Raw genomic sequence first — 20,790 nt, 5'->3', positions numbered from 1 at the left:
TCTGTGATGATGAAGGGACGGCAATATCGTTCCAAGTCGGAATGGCGTGTGACCTGCAGGTGGTGTGCGGCAGGGCGGGGGTGGGGGGGGGGGGGTTGATCCTGGCATCAGTCTTCACAATATTTGGAAATTACACTTCCCATTGTGAAATTGTTTAGAGACAGAAAATAAAAGTGATGTGTTTATTTATGTATTTGTCCCTGCCTGCGTTTCATTTCCTGACCTGCTCTCTATCTTTCTATCAACCTCTTTTTCTATCTGTCCTTTAATGCCATTCTCTCCACCTCTCGTGTCCATGGCCCCATTTATCACACTCTTCTTTATGTAAATTTGTGCTTGCCTCATCCCAGCTGTTTGTTACAATCTCCACAGACCTCGCAACTGTTGTTCTGGATTTCTGTCAGTACATCTTTTACCTCTTGCCTCCCTCGCGATCTTGAATTAGATTTGGGATTCTGATAGTTGTGATGGAGTGTGCACGATCTCAGTGCAATCAATGAGAGGAAGTAGGAACTGGATAGGGCACTGGGTTGGTTAGACGTGGACAACAGGAGGTCGGGGCTCCTGTGTGACTGGGCTTTGATGGCTTGGAATGCTCAGGTTAGGCAGAGCAGAGCGATTGTGTGGGTCAGGACCTGGTCACGAAGGGGAATTGCTTTTCAAAAAAGTTAAGAATTCTAAAAATAATTCGAAAGAAAAAGAAACTGGAAAGTAAAGTGGTTCGCTTTTGTTTTCTTCTGTGGATCTGATTGGTTTGGATTGTCATAAGTTTAGCAAGGACCAATCAGCTGCAGTAGAAGCTGACTACAGTATTACAGACAATGAAAGGGTTTTTGCTGACATTCTGAATGAGCTGAAGATATTAACAGAGGAATGTCTAAACTTGCGGATACAAGTGTAGTAAATCTCATTGAGGGAGTATCATTAAATGCGAGGTCAAGGAAAAGATGGAGGTGCGATGGTTTGTAAACATGATAGCACGGTAAGGCAGGTACAAGTGCTGCTGTTTCCTCATTATCCCTGGGAAGCCATTCAGGAATTCCGAACCAAACACCCATCAGGAGGCTCACCGACACCTTGTCAGGGCAACTAGGAATGGGCTGTGATGGCCCCCCCCCGCCAATAATGAATAAGACAGTAATGGAATCTTCTTTCCTCTTGGTCTCCCACGCTATGGCTCTTGGTCCTTTACTGTTACACCCCTCGGAATACAGGAAAGGACAGCACTGTGGAACTCCTCAAACATTGAGTATAGAGGAAGAGCAGGTTGAGTTATCAGCTCTGCATGGGAGTGGGGGAAGGATGTGGATGTGTAAGCAATTCTCTAGAGGGATAGGAGAGGGATGTACAACAGACTTTATATGCAAGACAGGAAAGACAACAATGCATAAGTAACAGAGTATAGCAATGAGGTAAAGGGATGCCCAATGTAATGGAACATCACAGCACACTCAAGAGCAGGTCTGTGTTGGGATAAGATTGATTCCATTAGTCACTACCAATCTGTTTCCTGAACAAAGCATAACCAGGAGTAAAACGATGTTGAAATGTTATGATGGGCCTACTGCATTGTGCTGGTCTAATTGAAGCCAGCGTCGGAATTACACGGTGGGGACCAGTTTCTTCAACCATTGAGTGATAGACGTGATGGCACACCATGGCATGCAGCATTAGAAGGTGCCGGCGGTTATTTGTGTGAGGGTGGCAGTGAGAGACTTCTCTCTTTCAGGAAAATGGGAAGCCCAGTCACTAAGAACTTGGCTCCTCTACAAAGGGTAGCACTGGAAGACGAGTGGGAATGTGTCCCTGCTGTCTCAGTACATTCGGGATGGTTTTGAGTGTTTTTGAGAGATCCTGATTGCGTTGGCAATGTAAATTTGATATTTTCCTTTTCTGTTTAGGAGTGAGAGAGGATGAATCGGCCACCCTCCACACAGAACCTGACCTGCGGCTCATGGGAGATGAAGGAACGCCTGGGCACGGGAGGTTTTGGAAATGTCAACCGATGGAATAACAAGGTATTTTCAAAATCCAATTTGTTGCGGCAACTGCAGTGGATTGGAGGCTAGAAAGTTTTCAGTTCTCACTCTTTATTCCCTTAGTTCTCTAGCTGTAGAATTCATTGGACTAAATTGATTTGCAACAGAGTTATAACTTGTTCCAACGTTCATCCACTTTCATGGTGGATCCTATTGGGATTGAATAATATATTAAATGGATCCAGCAAGGACAAATGTGTGTGGAATAGAGGCCACACAATGGGATCTGGTTCATCTTCACAGCCTGGGTCGTGAGCTGGCAGAGTGAAAACCACCCTTTTAGAACTAGCGTGATTTTCATTCCATGTTCTGCTCTGATCTAGAAGTCTCTTAAATGGTTTGCTGCCCATACTAGGAGCGATGCACAGTGGTTATTTTACAAGGCTGCACTGTCGGAGGGGCAGTACTGCGGGAGCGCAGCACTGTCGGAGGGGCACTACCGTCCCTCAGTACTAAGCCTCCGACACTGCAGCCCTCCCCTAATAGTGCATGGCTCTCTTGGAACTGCACTGGGAGTGTCGGCCTGGATTTTGTGCTCAAATCTCTGCAGCGGGATTTGAACTTACGAGCTTCTACCTCCAAGGTAAGACTGCTGCCCACTGAGCCATGGATGCCACTGTGCTGACCAAGTGAAATTATTTGCCTTCAGTCCTTGTAGCTGCAAATTGAATTCAGCTCCTTTTGGGCTAAAAATTCCTCTTTCTCGCTTTGCTCAGTGAATTTGGCTTGCTGAAATTTTGAGAGGAATTTCTGTCAAGGGAATAGTTCATTCAAAGAAAGCACGGATGAGTAATGAGTGTATTTTTCTTGAACGACATGCTGCAACCCCAGTCTTGGTCAGATGCATTCCACCCCAGCAGAATGTCATTTCCTATACTGGCCCCCTCCCTCTGCTCTTTCTGCCAGGTCTCTGCTCTGAACTCTGGTACTGGAACTCATCCTACACAGGAGTGCAATGTTGAATAGGGGATGGAGACTGCCACCTGAACTCTGGGATGGCTTTCAGCCATGGCCTTATAATGCAACCGCATCTTTTTAAAATAAAAATAAGGATGAGTCTGTACTGAACTTCCTGGAAGCAATTCTTTCCTAAAATTCATGCGTTTTAATGTTAGCATTTATGACAACAATCTGATGTCATTCACTCGAACCCAAGGAGTTGTAGCAAGTGTAAACAGACTGCAGCTTGCACTGCTGGACATCCCTCTGTTTAAAAACAGGCTCCCTTTATGGCAATTGGCTAGGGAGGGTGAACTGTTTTCTGGAGAGTCTTTGGTAGCTGAAACTCTGGAGAGATCAGGAGCTGCTGTGAGCATGGATTCAGAGGCAGGTCACTAGGGAGAGGAGTCACCACCTGTAGGCTCTTTTCATTTAAAGGCTCCTCAATTGCACAGAATGATCCCAGATTGATAATTACAGCTGGGGCTATTCTCTGTCTGGCACGGTAGGGTTGGACACTACCAACCTGTGTCTAAGTTCCTTGGATTGAGGTAAAGAGTATTGGGCAACTGGACGTGTGCAGACTGTTCTGTACCTTCTTAAACATGGCATTCGATGTGGGAGGGGGCTGTGTCTGTCAAATAGTCAGCTGACTTCAAAAAAAAAAGATATTGAATTGAGTGAGCTGACTGGTACCATTTAAATTTTCTGCTTCAGATACCTGGCTGACTTTGTGAATACCCAGGCCATGCACGAGGTCCCAGGACTCTATTCAGTTAACTGGTTTTGGAGGGGCAGTGCTCGAGGGTAGTGGGGAGTGGTGGGGGGGGGGGGGGTCCATATCCAGTAGGGTTCCTGCTCCTGACACAGTCTTTTTTTAAATCTTTCCTCACCAGGCTAGGGTGAATGACGTCCTCCCATTCCCACACCTTCCCCAGTACCCATGTCCAGCCTGTAGTGGTGCATTAAAGTAAAAAAGGATTTCAGTCTCCTTTTCCCGGCAACACGAGTGGGCACCACACCGGGCACAACCTCAAAGCAGGACCGAGCCCACCGGGAGGATGTGGAGAGACATGATGGCACAGCTTGCTAGGATAATCGCGCATCATTCCCCCCCACCCCCCCCCCCCCCCCCCAACCTGCTGACACCCCACAACCTAGCAAACTGCCCCTCAGTCTCCCCTCCCCAGCCCAAGAAGATATAGTTACAATCACAGGCTGTATGGGCCAATAACTTTATTCTTTGCGAATAATTGCAGGAAATCTAACTTGGAAAAAGCATTGTGCAGGGCAAAAAAACACAAACTTCAGATTTCATACAATAAAATCCTAGAATGATACAGCACCAAATATTGTTCCTGTGCCAGCTCTTTGATCAAATATTCCTGTTAATCCCACTCCCCCACACTTTCCCCATAGCTCTGTAAATTCTTTCCCTTCAAATATTTATCTAATTCTCTTTTACTATTGAATCAGGCAGCACATTCCAGATGACAACACACCATAAAAATACATGGTTTCCTCATGTCCCCTCTGGTTCTTTGGCCAATCACCTATAATGTGTGCCTTCTGGTTCCCAACCCTTCAGCCACACTGGAAACAGTTTCTCTTTATTTACTCTCTCATGATTCTGAGCGCATCAGTCAAATCTCCTCTTAACCTTTTCTGCTGCAGGGAGAACAATCCCAGCTTCTCCAATCTTTCCACCTAACTTCATCCCTGGTACCATTCTAATAAATCTCCTCCATACCCTTTCCAAGGACGTGATATCCTTCCTAAAAAGTGGAATGCGCAGAATTGAACACAATACTCCATCTAAGGCCTAACCCGTGTTTTTATAAAGGTTAACTTAGCTTTCCTCTTTTTGTACTCTATTCTTCTATTAATAAAACTAAAGACCCCAAATGCTTTTTGAAACAGCTTTCTCAACTTTTGTCCTGCCACCATCAAAAAATGTAGGTGCGTACACCCTCAGGTTGCTCTGTTACTTTTATAATTGTACTATTTATTTCATATTGCCTCTCCTCATTCTTCCTACCAAAATGAATCACTTTGCACTTCTCTGTGTTAAATTTCATCTGCTACGTGTTCTGCCCATTTCACCAGTCTGTCCATGTCTTCCTGAAGTCTGTTGCTATCCTCCTCCCTGTTTCGTGTCATCTGCAAACTTTGAAATTATGCCCTGTATTACCAAGCTCATTAATATAGCAAAAAAAGCAGTGATCTCAACACCGACCCCTGGGAAAACCACTGTGTCCTTTCCTCCAGTCTGAAAGGACTGTTCACCACTACTCTCTGTCCCTTAGTCAGTTTTGTATCCATGCAGTCACTGTCTCTTCACTTTTGATAACAAGGAGATTGTGTGGATATTTATTGATTTTTTTTTTGTTTTTGTTTTCAGGAATCTGGGGAGCAGATTGCCATCAAGCAATGTCGCCAGGAGCTGAGCCCGAGGAACCGAGAGCGCTGGTGCCTGGAGATTCAGATCATGAAAAGGTGAGGGCCCTGGCACCTGACCCTCAGTCTCGGCCTGGCAAAGAGTTAAGGGATCCGACCCTCAGCCAGGCTCACATCCTGTGGACGGTTCCTAGGATTGCATGATTTCCTCTGCCCAATGCTTGCTGTGTTTCCTGGAGAGGGAGACCGGGTAGCAGGTTGGGGAAGGGGAGAGTGGGTCGGGAGAGGGAGGGGTAAGGAGAGAAGGGGACCATAATTTGAAGGAGAGTAAAAGGCAGGCTGTGTCAAAAAGACCCACAGTGGAAAGTGCAAGAATGATGACCAAGCCCCACACGTGGGGTTTATAAAAAAGAAATACGGGCATTTCTATAGCATTTACAGCCAATGAAGTACTTTTGAAGTGTTGTAGGAAACACAGCAAGCTTCACAAACAGAAGTGTGATAATCTGTTTTCGTGATGTTGATTGAGGGACAAATATCGTCCAGGGCACCAGGGATAATCGCCTGCTCTTCTTTGAAATAGTGTCATGTATCTTTTACCTGAGAGGGCTGACAGGTTTAACATCTCATGCAAAAGACAGCACCTCCAACAGTGCAGCACTCCCTCGGCACGGCACTGTCCGACTCGATTTTAGTGTTTCAGTTCTGGAGTGGGCCTTAAAGCCACAACCTTGTGTCTCAAATATGACAGTGCTACCCACTGAGCTACAGCTGACACCTAAGAGTAAAGGGCCGGCTGGAGAGTGGAAGATGGTGTGAAATTTGAGCTACAGGAAGAGGCAGACTGCCAGAATAGACAGGGTGCGGAGCATGACTGAGGAAAAATCTGATTGGATATTGGGACAGATAAAACGGTGAGCAATAAAGGACACTTTGATGTCGTTGTGCAAACACTAACACAGTTGTGAAGCTGCAGGATTAGGATGTGGCAACCTGGTTGAGAGGAAGGCGTATCTGTGTGTGTTGATTCCCTCGGGGTTGAGAGTAAGTTTCTGGGAGGAGCAGAATGCCAGAGTAAATCTGGGAAACATCTCCCCAAGTCAGTGTTCCATTTGTCAGATTGCCCAGCAGCTACTGTGTGACCCAGCCTTGTCCGTGCACCAGCATTAAATTACCAGCCACGCAAAAACACTGTTTTTATAATTCTCAGATAATGGTTCGAATTCTCAGATTCTCAGCAGAGAATCAGACTGCGAGGTAGGATCTCCCTAGTCTCATTGGGAAGACCTGAAACTGTGTCCTATTTGCACGACTCCTGCCTGGAATTTCGTTCAGAGCTGGAGTGTTTACCACAGTGTGGTAGAACACAGATATGTTTAGATTCTATACACAAAGCAGGAAATTAGTTCTTCAAATTGTATAATGTCCCAAACCACACTGGCTATTAGCTAGCACAGCTTGTTTAGATATTCCTTCCCTGAATAGATGCCTGTCTCTGAGTCTGCCTGTGCCAAGTTTACTCTCAGACTCAAAGTCTTTCTCGGTTCCTTGATTGAAAGTATTTGCGATTCTGCTTGGTGATGCAGTGAGTAGGTGTGGAGCAGGAAGTGGCCTGTTTTGAAACCTACATGTCGCTAGGTTGGACAATTGTAAATTGCAGTTGGTCTCCGTGCCCCCCCAACCCATCACCACCCCTCCCTCACCTCTGTCAGTCAAAGAGTTGCCAACACTTGCACATGAAGAGTGCCACCTGGGGAAATGTAGCACTGTCCTACCCCAAAGATTCAGTGCCTTTGGGAGGAATTGACATAAAAAGCCTTGAGCTCAGGGTCTGGCACAGAAATGGGGTCAAGAAATGGGCCTGGAGCTGAATTCCAGGCCAGAATCTCACCACCAGCAAGAGGGAATGCTTCCCATAAATTCCAGAGTATGATCACTGCCCCCTCCCCCCCCCCCCACCCACCCTACCACTATACTTATCCAGAGCAGCCAGGTCACCTCTTAGTTCATCCATCTACTGAGGTCCCACTGCAGGCACCCCCCCTCAACCCGCCCCACCACACCCTCCTCCCACCTGCAACAGGTAAAGGGTCACCAGGCAGGATACCAGGAACAGTTGGAAGAATCAAGTGAGTGGATTAAATAAGTCGGTAATGCCTCGTGTCTGCTTTGCTTCCAGACATTTTAGGAGCAGGGAAGTGAGACCTTCCACAGCTCTGAATGACGGGAGTTTAAGTCAGAGATGGTGTGTTCCATCCTGATTTCAGAAAAGTCTTGGGAGCAGGTGGGCTATCCCGGGATGGGGAAACTAACTTGCAGCTGTCATGAAGTATAGAGATCTGTCATAATCTCACCAATGCAGTGATGTGTGGATTGAGGAGAGCCAAGGCTAGGAAGTGCAGGGCTCACGCTACTAATCCTTGCTCTCAGCCACAGGTCATTCACCCACAGTGGTTCTTCAGTAGTGTTAGACAGAGTGGAGAGCACAGGGTTCTAGAGTAGGATTAGACAGAGTGGAGAGCACAGGGTTCCAGAGTAGTATTAGGCAGAGTGGAGAGCACAGGGTTCTGGAGTAGTATTAGACATAGTGGAGAGCACAGGGTTCTAGAGTAGGATTAGACATAGTGGAGAGCACAGGGTTCTGGAGTAGTATTAGACATAGTGGAGAGCACAGGGTTCTTCAGTAGTATTAGACATAGTGGAGAGCACAGGGTTCTATAGTAGGATTAGACATAATGGAGAGCACAGGGTTCTAGAGTAGTATTAGACAGAGTGGAGAGCAGAGGGTTCTATAGTAGTATTAGACATAGTGGAGAGCACAGGGTTCTAGAGTAGGATTAGACATAATGGAGAGCACAGGGTTCTAGAGTAGGATTAGACATAATGGAGAGCACAGGGTTCTAGAGTAGGATTAGACAGAGTGGAGAGCAGAGGGTTCTATAGTAGGATTAGACATAGTGGAGAGCACAGGGTTCTAGAGTAGGAGTAGACATAGTGGAGAGCACAGGGTTCTGTAGTAGGATTAGACATAGTGGAGAGCACAGGGTTCTAGAGTGGTATTAGACATAGTGGAGAGCACAGGGTTCTATAGTAGGATTAGACATAGTGGAGAGCACAGGGTTCTATAGTAGGATTAGACATAGTGGAGAGCACAGGGATCTATAGTAGGATTAGACATAGTGGAGAGCACAGGGTTCTATAGTAGGATTAGACATAGTGGAGAGCACAGGGTTCTATAGTAGGATTAGACATTGTGGAGAGCACAGGGATCTATAGTCGGATTAGACATAGTGGAGAGCAGAGGGTTCTATAGTAGGATTAGCTATTGGGGAGAGCACAGGGTTCTAGAGTAGGATTAGACATAGTGGAGAGCACAGGGTTCTATAGTAGGATTAGATATAGGGGAGAGCACAGGGTTCTATAGTAGGATTAGATATAGGGGAGAGCACAGGGTTCTAGAGTAGTATTAGACATAGTGGAGAGCACAGGGTTCTATAGTAGGATTAGACATAATGGAGAGCACAGGGTTCTAGAGTAGGATTAGACATAATGGAGAGCACAGGGTTCTAGAGTAGGATTAGACAGAGTGGAGAGCAGAGGGTTCTATAGTAGGATTAGATATAGTGGAGAGCAGAGGGTTCTATAGTAGGATTAGCTATTGGGGAGAGCACAGGGTTCTAGAGTAGTATTAGACATAGTGGAGAGCACAGGGTTCTATAGTAGGAATTAGATATAGGGGAGAGCACAGGGTTCTATAGTAGGATTAGATATAGGGGAGAGCACAGGGTTCTGGAGTGGTATTAGACATAGTGGAGAGCACAGGGTTCTATAGTAGGATTAGACATAGTGGAGAGCACAGGGTTCTATAGTAGGATTAGACATAGTGGAGAGCACAGGGATCTATAGTAGGATTAGCTATTGGGGAGAGCACAGGGTTCTATAGTAGGATTAGACATAGTGGAGAGCACAGGGTTCTATAGTAGGATTAGACATAGTGGAGAGCAGAGGGTTCTATAGTAGGATTAGCTATTGGGGAGAGCACAGGGTTCTAGAGTAGTATTAGACATAGTGGAGAGCACAGGGTTCTATAGTAGGAATTAGATATAGGGGAGAGCACAGGGTTCTATAGTAGGATTAGATATAGGGGAGAGCACAGGGTTCTGGAGTGGTATTAGACATAGTGGAGAGCACAGGGTTCTATAGTAGGATTAGACATAGTGGAGAGCACAGGGATCTATAGTAGGATTAGACATAGTGGAGAGCACAGGGTTCTATAGTAGGATTAGATATAGGGGAGAGCACAGGGTTCTGGAGTGGTATTAGACATAGTGGAGAGCACAGGGTTCTATAGTAGGATTAGACATAGTGGAGAGCACAGGGTTCTATAGTAGGATTAGACATAGTGGAGAGCACAGGGATCTATAGTAGGATTAGCTATTGGGGAGAGCACAGGGTTCTAGAGTAGTATTAGACATAGTGGAGAGCACAGGGTTCTATAGTAGGATTAGATATAGGGGAGAGCACAGGGTTCTATAGTAGGATTAGACATAGTGGAGAGCACAGGGTTCTATAGTAGGATTAGATATAGGGGAGAGCACAGGGTTCTATAGTAGGATTAGACATAGTGGAGAGCACAGGGTTCTATAGTAGGATTAGATATAGGGGAGAGCACAGGGATCTATAGTAGGATTAGACATAGGGGAGAGCACAGGGTTCTAGAGTAGTATTAGACAGAGTGGAGAGCACAGGGTTCTAGAGTAGTATTAGACAGTGGAGAGCACAGGGTTCTAAAGTAGGATTAGACATAGTGGAGAGCACAGGGTTCTATAGTAGGATTAGACATAGTGGAGAGCACAGGGTTCTATAGTAGGATTAGACATAGTGGAGAGCACAGGGGATCTATAGTAGGATTAGACATAGTGGAGAGCACAGGGTTCTATAGTAGGATTAGACATAGTGGAGAGCACAGGGGATCTATAGTAGGATTAGACATAGTGGAGAGCACAGGGTTCTATAGTAGGATTAGACATAGTGGAGAGCACAGGGTTCTAGAGTAGGATTAGACATAGTGGAGAGCACATGGTTCTAGAGTAGAATTAGACGTAGTGGAGAGCACAGGGATCTATAGTAGGATTAGACATAGTGGAGAGCACATGGCTCTAGAGTAGGATTAGACGTAGTGGAGAGCACATGGTTCTAGAGTAGGATTAGACGTAGTGGAGAGCACAGGGATCTATAGTAGGATTAGACATAGTGGAGAGCACAGGGTTCTATAGTAGGATTAGACATAGTGGAGAGCACATGGTTCTAGAGTAGGATTAGACGTAGTGGAGAGCACAGGGTTCTATAGTAGGATTAGACATAGTGGAGAGCACAGGGATCTATAGTAGGATTAGACTTAGTGGAGAGCACAGGGATCTATAGTAGGATTAGACATAGTGGAGAGCACAGGGATCTATAGTAGGATTAGACATAGTGGAGAGCACAGGGTTCTAGAGTAGGATTAGACATAGTGGAGAGCACAGGGATCTATAGTGGAGAACACAGGGATCTATAGTAGGATTAGACATAGTGGAGAGCACAGGGTTCTAGAGTAGGATTAGACATAGTGGGGAGCACAGGGTTCTAGAGTAGGATTAGACATAGTGGAGAGCACAGGGATCTATAGTAGTATTAGACAGAGTGGAGAGCACAGGGTTCTAGAGTAGTATTAGACATAGTGGAGAGCACAGGGATCTATAGTAGGATTAGACATAGTGGAGAGCACAGGGATCTATAGTAGTATTAGACATAGTGGAGAGCACAGGGATCTAGAGTAGGATTAGACATAGTGGAGAGCACAGGGTTCTAGAGTAGGATTAGACATAGTGGAGAGCACAGGGATCTATAGTGGAGAACACAGGGATCTATAGTAGGATTAGACATAGTGGAGAGCACAGGGTTCTAGAGTAGGATTAGACATAGTGGAGAGCACAGGGATCTATAGTAGTATTAGACAGAGTGGCGAGCACAGGGTTCTAGAGTAGGATTAGACCGAGTGGAGAGCGCAGGGTTCTAGAGTAGGATCAGACATAGTGGAGAGCACAGGGTTCTAGAGTAGTATTAGACACAGTGGAGCGCACGGGGTTCTAGAGTAGTGTTGGGAGGAGTGGCTGCTGTAGCCCATCTTATGACCTAAGTGAAGCAGTTTGCTTTCACGAGCTGCGCATTGGGGGCAGCTTTATCCAGTCATGGGGGGAAATCAGAATTTGAAGGTGAGACCCAGTTAGGAGGCACAGTTTATACTGATCAGGCAGGTCAGAAATATCAGCCTGAGTTGGGAAAACAATGTAAGGAGACAGAACACTGACCAAAGGCGCTAGATGTCGAGTGTAACGCGAGGACTCCACGGAATAGTTACAGATGGAGATGAACACTCTCGAGGGCAGGAGATTGGATGCTCAGTATTTCTAGCACTGAATGATCTCACTGGCTCAAACCCACCCTCTTACAGCTGCCAACTTGGAAAAATCATCAACAACTTTCCACCATATTTTTCTGGAGAAACAACTCTTCAGGGATCACTCTGCATGTAATGACTTAATTTAATTAAAAACCTTTCCATCACTCATGGGCATGAACTTCTGTGATTCCAGTTATATCCTGGTATGAAATGTCGAGTGACTAGCCCTGAGGCCTTCCTGTCTCACTATCTCATCTCTGCTTCAGATTCTTCATCTGTTGAGTCACTGTTTGGCTAAAACGTTGTGTAGTATTTTAACCAGAGTGCTGCTTGGGCCTAAATGTAGACTTTCGAATTGTTATTTTATTAGGCACTCTTATCCATTGTATCTAGACATTCAGTCAGAGTCAATGTGAGTGTTAAAGGGGACAGAATGTTCAATGTCACTGTGTTAAAGGGAGCTTGGGCTGTAGAGTTGGCCTTGTGTGCTAACTTCTGTCAATAACCGAGCCACATGAGTGTGCGATTCTGTCAAGAGAGCAGTCCTGAAGAGAAGGCATTGGCCGACCTGTCGCCAGCTGTGAACTGAGACACTACATCCGTCTTCACTCCCTCTTGGATCGTTCCAGCATTGTGGGTCCATTTCAGATTTCCAGCGTTTGCGGTTGTTTTCTGTTTATCTAGTTTGATAGAACGAGCTGGCAGCCCTGCCTCACGCTGTATAGCGGCTTGGCTGAGTCTGTTCGCCCTGAAATCAGTGTTTGTCGCTGGTGGGGTTATTTCTGGAATGCTCCCAGCAGCCACTCTCCATTCTCCTCTTGCCGAGGTTGGGGGCGGGGTGCTGATGTGGAAATATGGGAACAGCCAGAATCGACACACATGATCCTTTGCCTTTTGGATCCCTGTATGTGGAGGGAATCTGTCTCCTGCGCTGTTGGCAGTTAGAGCCTAAGTAAGCAGGCCCCTGTATGAGGATGTGTTAGGCTGAGCTCCAGGTCAGATGGTTTGCTGATCCTGACTACTGATATTACAGTTTTAACTTCACTACTATTGAATCGTCTACCCCTAGCAATTAAGCTCAGTGTTTTGTTTGTATTTTTAATTGCCTAGTTGTCCTGCAGTGCTGAGTTTAATGTTTTATTCACCCGTTTCCCTCGATCCCTTTGCTAACCCATTCAGCTTCTTATTGTCTAAGCTGTAGATGATGGCTCTGCTTTTCCCATCAAAGTGCATCACCTCACGTTTATCTATGTTAAAGCTCATTTACCATTTAACTGCCCTCAGTCTGCAGGTTTTCCAGTGTTGTCTTATGTCATGTTACATTCTTCCTCATTGTTAGCTGTACACCCCAGTTTGGTATCCTCCACAAATTTTGTTAACAGCCTTTTTTTTCCAAATCGCCAGTATTTTTATCGACAGTAAGCAGAAGTGTTCAATTGGAAAATAAAACCCACTCTTTTAAGGCCCTGCTGAATTTTTTTTTTTCTAGGTTTTGCTCACAGCAGTGTCTTGGAGAGTCACCTTCATTTCATGGAGACTCCACGTCAACCCTCAAGACCCTGACCCTACTCCAGATCCTAGGCCTCAATCTTCAGTCCCCTGGCCTGGGCTGTGATTGTGCGCTGACTCCCAGGTTATTCCTGGTCCAACATTTTCCTGTATAGTAACAATGAGTGCCTCAGGGCTGCATCCTGTTTATACCAGAGTGTTATTAAAAAAAATGAACTTTGGTTAATAAATTTCTTTGAAAACATAACTCTACCCAGCCAAGAAGGAAATAGCAACTGGTATGTAGGCTTTTCGCAGAATGTGTGTGTGAAATGCAAACAGAGGAGATCGTGGGGTGATTTAGCAGAAGTGCTTAACATAATGAAGGGATGGAACAGAGTGGATAGAAACAGACAGAAATAAGATTCACTTCAAGAAATTTAGGAGAGAGGGGAGGAGAAATGTGTTGACATAGAGGGTTGTGAGGTCGTGGAAGGAGTCCATGATTGAGGCAGAGATCAGATCAACATTTAAGAAAAGGATAGACGGGAACAGTGGAAGGACATGGGGTTAATTGTTCCCAATTGAAAGGGATGCAGTTGTTCTCTTTAACAACACATTCATTAGATGGGCCCAAGTGGACCTTGCATTCCATTCAAGAGCTCCCTCTACAGATCTTGTGTTGCTAGACACGTTCCTTGTGCAGGATCACAATTAGTCATAGGAGGCCATTTGGCCTATCATGTCTCTGCTGGCGCTTATAAAAAGCAGTCATGGTTAGTTCCAAATCCCTGCTTTTTGTCTGCAATCCTGTATGTTCATTATCCTCAAGTACCTGTCCAACTCCCTTTCAAAAGTATTTATGGAATCAGCTTCCACTGCCTTTCCAGGTAGAATGTTCCAGATCCTGACAAACTCTCTGAGTGAAAACATTTCTCCTCATCTCTCCTGTAGATCTTTTGCCAATGCTTTTGAATCTCTGACCTCTGGTTATTGGCCCACGCACCAGAAGGAATAGCTTTTCTCCATCTACTCGAACAAAACCTCTCATCATCATCATGAAACCCTTCATTCGGTCACCTCTTAACCATCTCTGTTCCAAGGAGAACAGTCCTAACTTTTCCAACCTTTCCTCAGAACTGATGGTCCCCGGGGCCATCCTGGTGAGCCACCTCTGTTCGCTTTCTAAGGCCTTTACATCTTTCCTGAAGTATGCTGCCCAGAATTGACCAGAATACTCCAGCTGAGGTCGTACCAGTGATTTATAAAGTTTGTAGATCTCCTTGTGGGTTCGGTTAACTCCTTTTGAATTTTTCCCCGCGTGCAGGTTGAACCATGTGAATGTGGTGGCAGCACGGGACGTTCCTGAGGGAATGCAGAAGCTCGCCCTCAATGACCTTCCCCTGCTGGGAATGGAATATTGTGAAGGAGGAGATCTTCGCAAGGTTAGTACTGTGCTTCAGGAGGAGCTGCTCCGTGCTTCACAACTGCTGCTAACTCTCAGCATGCCCTTGTGACGGATGTGGTGAGTTGGCAGGCCTGGGGGTTTCAGTTCTTCTGTTTCTCTCTCCCTATGCTTCTCCCTTCCTCTTTCCCTCTATTTCTCTGTCCCTCTCTCTTCCTCCCTCTTTCCCCTGCTCTCTTACTCTAACCCTCCCTCTTTTCCTCCTCACACTCTCTCCCTCCCTTTCTTCTGTCCCTCACTCTTTTCCTCTCTTCCTTGCTTTCTCCTTTCCTCACACTCTGTCCTTCTTAGTGCCACCATCTCTTTGTTTCTCTGTCTCTCCCCACCCTGGTTCTCCTCCCTCCAATCGGGGTGGATGTCATGTAGGACAGAGGAAAAAAGCTTTGGGTTTGGCTCGGGTGCTTGGCGAAGCTGTTGGAATTTCCCCAGCACTGCTTTTTCTTATTTGATGAGCACAGGGGAAAAAAAATGAGAGAGTGGAAAAAGTCCATGCTGATGGGCAGGTCATGGGACATTGCTAAAAGTGAGCCAGCTTGTGAATGGTAGTCAGTTCCACCCAAAGGAGAGTGGGTTTCCGATCCAGTGTGAGCCCTGTCATAATGCGGAGGTTGGACAGCGTGTTTGGACAGAGATTTCATTGTTAGTTGTGTGATATCATTCATGTGTGTGACCTCACTCCTTGATAATGGTGAGGATGTGAGCGAGAGATTTGAGTGCACTCAACCCTGTCCTCAGATCTGATTGTTTTGTTCAGCGCCTTTGATGTGTGTAATCTTCTTTCTTCATGTCGGGCTTTCCTCGACCAAGTCATTCTGAGCCCTTCGTAGTTTTAGAACCATCATAAGTCTCATCGCAGCTCAGCTGATCTGACATCAACCAGCTAACCACCTCTCGGGAGCAGGTTTACTTTCCATTGCTCTGTACATTGTGCATATTCTGACCTTATTTCCTATGTTCTAGTTCCTGAATAAATTTGACAATTGTTGCGGGATGCGTGAGAGTCCAGTGCTAACCCTGCTCTCAGACATTGGTGAGTACAGCAGGTGTTTCATGAGACACATTCATCTTTTCAGCATCGCACTCCTAGAAAGGAGTTAGAAAGGGCGTCAATCGCTCTGCGCTATCCCCACCGTTCACTGATCTCAAGAAGGCACAGATAATTGAGCTTGATACCAGGGCTAAATTACAAGGACACGTTGCATAGTCTAGGCTTATATGCCCTCGAGTATAGAAGATTAAGGGGTGATCTAAGCATTTCATAAGTGTTCAGAGCAAGCTTTGAATGGCCTCCTCCTATTGTTATGCCACACCAGCCAATAGAGATACTTTCTCAGAAACTGGAAACATGCATTGAGACTGTAGGAATACCTGAGGGGCAATGGGATTAGAGTGAATACCTCCAGCGAAAGAGCTAGAACCAGCAGCAGCACAAGCACTAGGGGCCAAATGCTCGCTCTCTCCGTCCTGCAATTCCTGAGCTCCTAGCTTGTGTTTAAGGTTCGGTTTTTGCCTCGTCCTGTCCGACGTGGTTGCCATTGGGAACGAGGCATCGTCGGGCTGGCCAAGGTTCTGATCCAAGAAGGTGTAACATCGAGCTGTCAGTTCCCTTGCTCACTGGGAGAGGGCCTCGGGAGAGGGCCTCCTGGGTGTATCTTAATTTAAAAACACGACTCACTTCACTGAATCTCACATTATACGTTTCCTGGATGTTGCCAGCTCAGCCCAGTAGTCATGGTGTGGGCTCCTGCACAGACACACTAACTATCACATCCCAAACTAACAGCCCTCCTTTCCTCCTGCTGGGTTTCCGTGATATCACCCAGTGTAATCTTTAGAAGTGACTGTTCACCTCATTGTCCTTTTTCCTGATGCCAACTTGTCTTAACTGGATCAGGACTGCTCTCGTTCCCTGATAACAAATTTATCCGTTGACGGAGTTTCCTCTCAGTCAGTCAAGCAGTGGCTCATGTGTCAAGAGATGTGAATTTAACTCTAATTGCAGGAGAGTGGAGATGTGGTGGGGGGGATTATTAATGGGAGGAAGGAGGTTGTGACTGACTTCTCATTTCCTTCTTCCTGGAATAGAGTATCAGGGACTGAGAAACTAAAGTTGGCACTCACTCTCACTCACTGATGCTTCTACTTGCTGTGGGATTACCAGCCTGGCAACAGGTTCGACGTCAAGATAAACCTGCTACCACGCACGATGCAGATTTCAGCCTCTCCCTTTCCAGTTTCTTGTTTTCCATTATTCACTGAGCACATGGTGCAAAACTCTTTTTTTTTTTCCCTCCTGTCTCTGTGTTCTCCCCAATCACATTCCGCCAAGGATAAATTCCATCTGATCATACTGCAGCAAGAAATCTTTTCCAAGACCCAGTTCCTCACCCACCATCACTTCATGTCAGAGACTAACCGGGTGCAAATTGGGGCCGATTTGTTTTCTTTTGAGTCTCCAGGACTCGAACCCTGAATCCTGTGTGTGATGCTACCCCTTCCCATCCCTAGCTGCCTTTCCAATCTTGGTCCCTAGGGGTACTACCTGCCTAAAGACCACCATAGCTTTATCTCCTGGTGCCCCTCCTCCTGCCATCTCCCCACTCCCGGGCAGTGATCATCAACAACTTGCATTTATATAGCGCCTTTAAGGTAACAGATTCCCCCAAGGTACTTCACTGGAACAATTATCAAACAAAATTTGACACTGAACCACATAAGATATCGGGACAGGGGCTTGGTCAAAGAGGTAGGTTTTAAGGAGCGTCTTAAAGGAGGAGAGAGAGGTGGAGAGGTTTTGGGAGGGAATTCCAGAGCTTCGGGCCTTGGCAGCTGAATGCAGTGCCCCCATTGGTGAAGTGAATGAAATCAGGGGCGCGCAAAAGGCCAGGACTGGAGGTGCGCAGAGATGTCGGAGAGTAGCAGAGTTGATTACAGAGATAGGGAGAGAGAAAGAGAGGTCAAAGAGATTGGTAGGCAAGGGCAGAATAAGGCAAGAGCTTCAGCCATGGAGGTGACCAGCTTGATCAGGGAGTTTTTAAGTGGTGAACTTTAGGTTTTAATGAGGCTATAGATCAGGAGTGTCTGAGCTTCTTGTTGTATAGTGCCATGTAAATGTGAGCCATATGTAGTTTACACCCCAGTTCCTGCTAACTTCCAGACATCCTAAAGTGCTGAGATTTGATCTTGGTTTTCAGGATTCATCCACCAATGAAGTAACACCATGATGAACAGCCCTACAGATTTGATAGTAGCCTTCAAAAGGGAGCTGGATAAACACTTGAAGGAGAGCAAAATTGCAGGGATATGGAGAAAGAACAGGGAAGTGGGACTAACTAGATTGCCTTTCAAAAGAGCTGGCACTGACTCGTTGGGTCAAATGGCACCCAGTACACTTCTGTAGGAGAAAGGAACAGCTCACAGTAAAGACTTCTATAGTTTGAGATCCTGCATGCAATGAATTTGAGGAGGAGGTGCTGCGGTGGGCCTTGATTTCAACACCGTCATGAAGGGTTGTATTTGCGGCGGTTTATGCAAACTGTGAGGTTGCTGTTCTGACTGTTGGGGTCTTTGTGTTTTAGCCTCTGCCCTCAGGTACCTGCATGAAAACAGAATCATCCATCGCGATCTGAAGCCAGAGAACATTGTCCTACAGCAAGGGGAGCAGCGGGTGAGTCACACCTGGGTCAGCACTAGTGGGAGAAGTTAACGTTCAGTTGTTCTGGGACACTGGTGTAGTTTCACTTAGTGGGAGTGTTGCTGGTTTTGAGGGAGATAACTTGGTACCTGTCAGATAATTATTGAACCGGCAGTAACTGTCTATTGCGGCCTAGAACGAAGTATCGTTAAATATCGTTCAAAAACTGGCTGTAGCGTTCTCCAGTTTGGTCATTACTGTTTTCCATGTATTCATGGGCATTACTGGAAAGGCTGGCATTTCTTGCCCATTCTTAGTTGCCCTGTGAAGGTGCTGGTTTTTTAAAAAATTCATTTGTGGGATGCGGGCGTCGCTGGCGAGGCTTTCTTGCTCGGCCACTTCAGAGGGTTGTTCAGAGTCAGTCACGTTGCTGTGGGACTGGAGTCGCGTGTCGGCCTGGACTGGATAAGGACAGCAGATTCCCTTCCCTAAAGGACACCAGTGAACCCAGTTGAGTTTTTCCACAATCCCGACAGCTTCATGGTCACTCTTTACTTATTACTTCCAGATTTTTAAACTGAACGCAAATTTTCAAACTGCCGAGGTGGGATTTGAACTCTCATTCTCTGGATTATTAATTGAGTAATTGAACTACTACACCATACACACTAAGACATTCAGTTCCCATTCCCCTTCTGTAGAAATATTATGACTTGCAGTAAAGGATGGGGTGACTTTTTTTTTGTATTATTCTTTCAACCTTTTACTGTTTGGAACAGGAGGAGGCCATTCAGCCCCTCAAGTCTGTTCCATCATTCAGTGAGATCATGGTTGATCTGTGCTCATGGACCCCTAAATCTCTTCGGCTGTCCACTGATCCTGGCTTTTCACCGTTTTAAAAAAAAAAGACACATATCTATCGAGTATAGGTAGGGGAATATAGGGAAGGTTAGGGATGTGGTCGGAATATGGGATCAGTATAAATGGGTGGTTGATGGTCAGCAAAGACTCAGTGGGCCGAAGGGCCTGGTTCAGTGCTGTATCTCTTAAAAAAAAAATTTATCAACGTCTCTGTAATGTTATGCTCCTGTTGACACAACTTGCTATGCCATTGTGTGCTGTGGGGTCTTGTACATCGAGCAAATAGGGCCTCGCTTTAACATCTCATCCGAAAGATGCACCTCTGACAGTGCAGCATGCCCTCATTACTGCACTGGAGTGGATTATGTACTCAAGTTTCTGGAGTGGGACTTGAATCCACAACCTTCTCCCTCAGAGGTGAGAGTACTACCTGAGCCATGGCTAATAGCTATGAACCAATGACCTCTAGTACCTCAATGCGCATCTGGAGGTGCTCTTTCACCATTTCTAAACAATTACACGAACTCCAACCTTTTGAACATTGCCACCAGCGGTCAGGGGGTTAAACCCATAACTCAGGGCTTTGGGGAGAATGTTCTGTTTGGTCGGGAAGTGATGTGTGACTTTGCTGAATTTTTTTTGGAAGGAGCTGGTTTTACGTTTCTTGTCTTTATGACCCAGAACTGACATTTATATTTTATCTGTTGTTCGAGACTATTCGAACAGTAAAAGCTGCTTCCTTCACTGCACAGCTCCCAGGAGTAAAGCCATAAATAAAATGTTCCAGTGTGGGTTTTGGTAATCTGTGACATTCATTGGCTCAAAGACGCACATCCTTGATAAAACATAAGATCATTCCAGCTAATCTCTATTGCCAATCCTTTCTCCACAGTTTCGTGACCTCTAGACTCAATTTTGTCAAATGCCCTTTTCAAAGCCTTCCAGGGCAATTCCTGGCACAAACTCTCACTTGGTCAAAGCCGAGGGGCCTGCCCTTCCGTGCCCTCAGTGGCCTGCCCTCAGTGCCCTAGTCATGTGGTCCTCCAAGTCTTGCTTGACCAACCTCATTTGAATTCTATGACGAGGTAATGGGGAGAGTAGACCAGGGTAACGAAGTAGATGTAATTAATCTCGAATTTCAAAAGGCCTTCTCGATTAGACTCATGAATAAAACTAGAGAATGCAGAGGCAGGAAACAAGTAGCAGAATGGAGAGCTGGATGACTGTAAGACAAAAAGCAGAGAGTAGGAGTAAAGGGTGGTTATTCAGAGTGGTAGAAGGTGGGAAATGGTGTTCCACAAGGATCTGTGCTGGGACCACTGCTGTTCACAATTTATATTAACAATTTGGATTTTGGAATCAAAAACATAATTTCTAAATTTGTGATGACACCAAATTGGGGGGCTAGTTCATCCTGAGGAGAACTGCAACAAATTACAAGAAGACATTAATAAACTTGCAGAATGGGCAATAATTTCAGCATGTCTAAATGTGAGGTAGTACATTTTGGTAAGAAAAATAAGGA

General features: G+C 45.8%; 1 protein-coding gene across 2 annotated transcripts in view; it reads left to right on the top strand.

The window, feature by feature from the left end:
- Positions 1-20,790, top strand: part of ikbkb (inhibitor of nuclear factor kappa B kinase subunit beta) — an 80,129-nt gene that overhangs the window by 24,681 nt on the left and 34,658 nt on the right. For both annotated transcript variants that reach the window (XM_068023074.1, XM_068023075.1), the window contains 5 exons: positions 1,902-2,018; positions 5,380-5,474; positions 14,633-14,750; positions 15,731-15,800; positions 18,349-18,437. In XM_068023074.1, coding sequence (XP_067879175.1) covers positions 1,914-2,018; positions 5,380-5,474; positions 14,633-14,750; positions 15,731-15,800; positions 18,349-18,437 — 477 coding nt within the window. In that variant the 5' untranslated portion in view covers positions 1,902-1,913. The remainder of the gene's footprint in view (positions 1-1,901; positions 2,019-5,379; positions 5,475-14,632; positions 14,751-15,730; positions 15,801-18,348; positions 18,438-20,790) is intronic.

Source organism: Heterodontus francisci, chromosome 47, assembly GCF_036365525.1.
Source record: "Heterodontus francisci isolate sHetFra1 chromosome 47, sHetFra1.hap1, whole genome shotgun sequence".
Lineage (NCBI taxonomy): Eukaryota > Metazoa > Chordata > Chondrichthyes > Heterodontiformes > Heterodontidae > Heterodontus > Heterodontus francisci.
The sequence above is the reverse complement of the archived record's forward strand: the minus strand, read 5'-3'. Positions and strand labels throughout refer to the sequence as shown.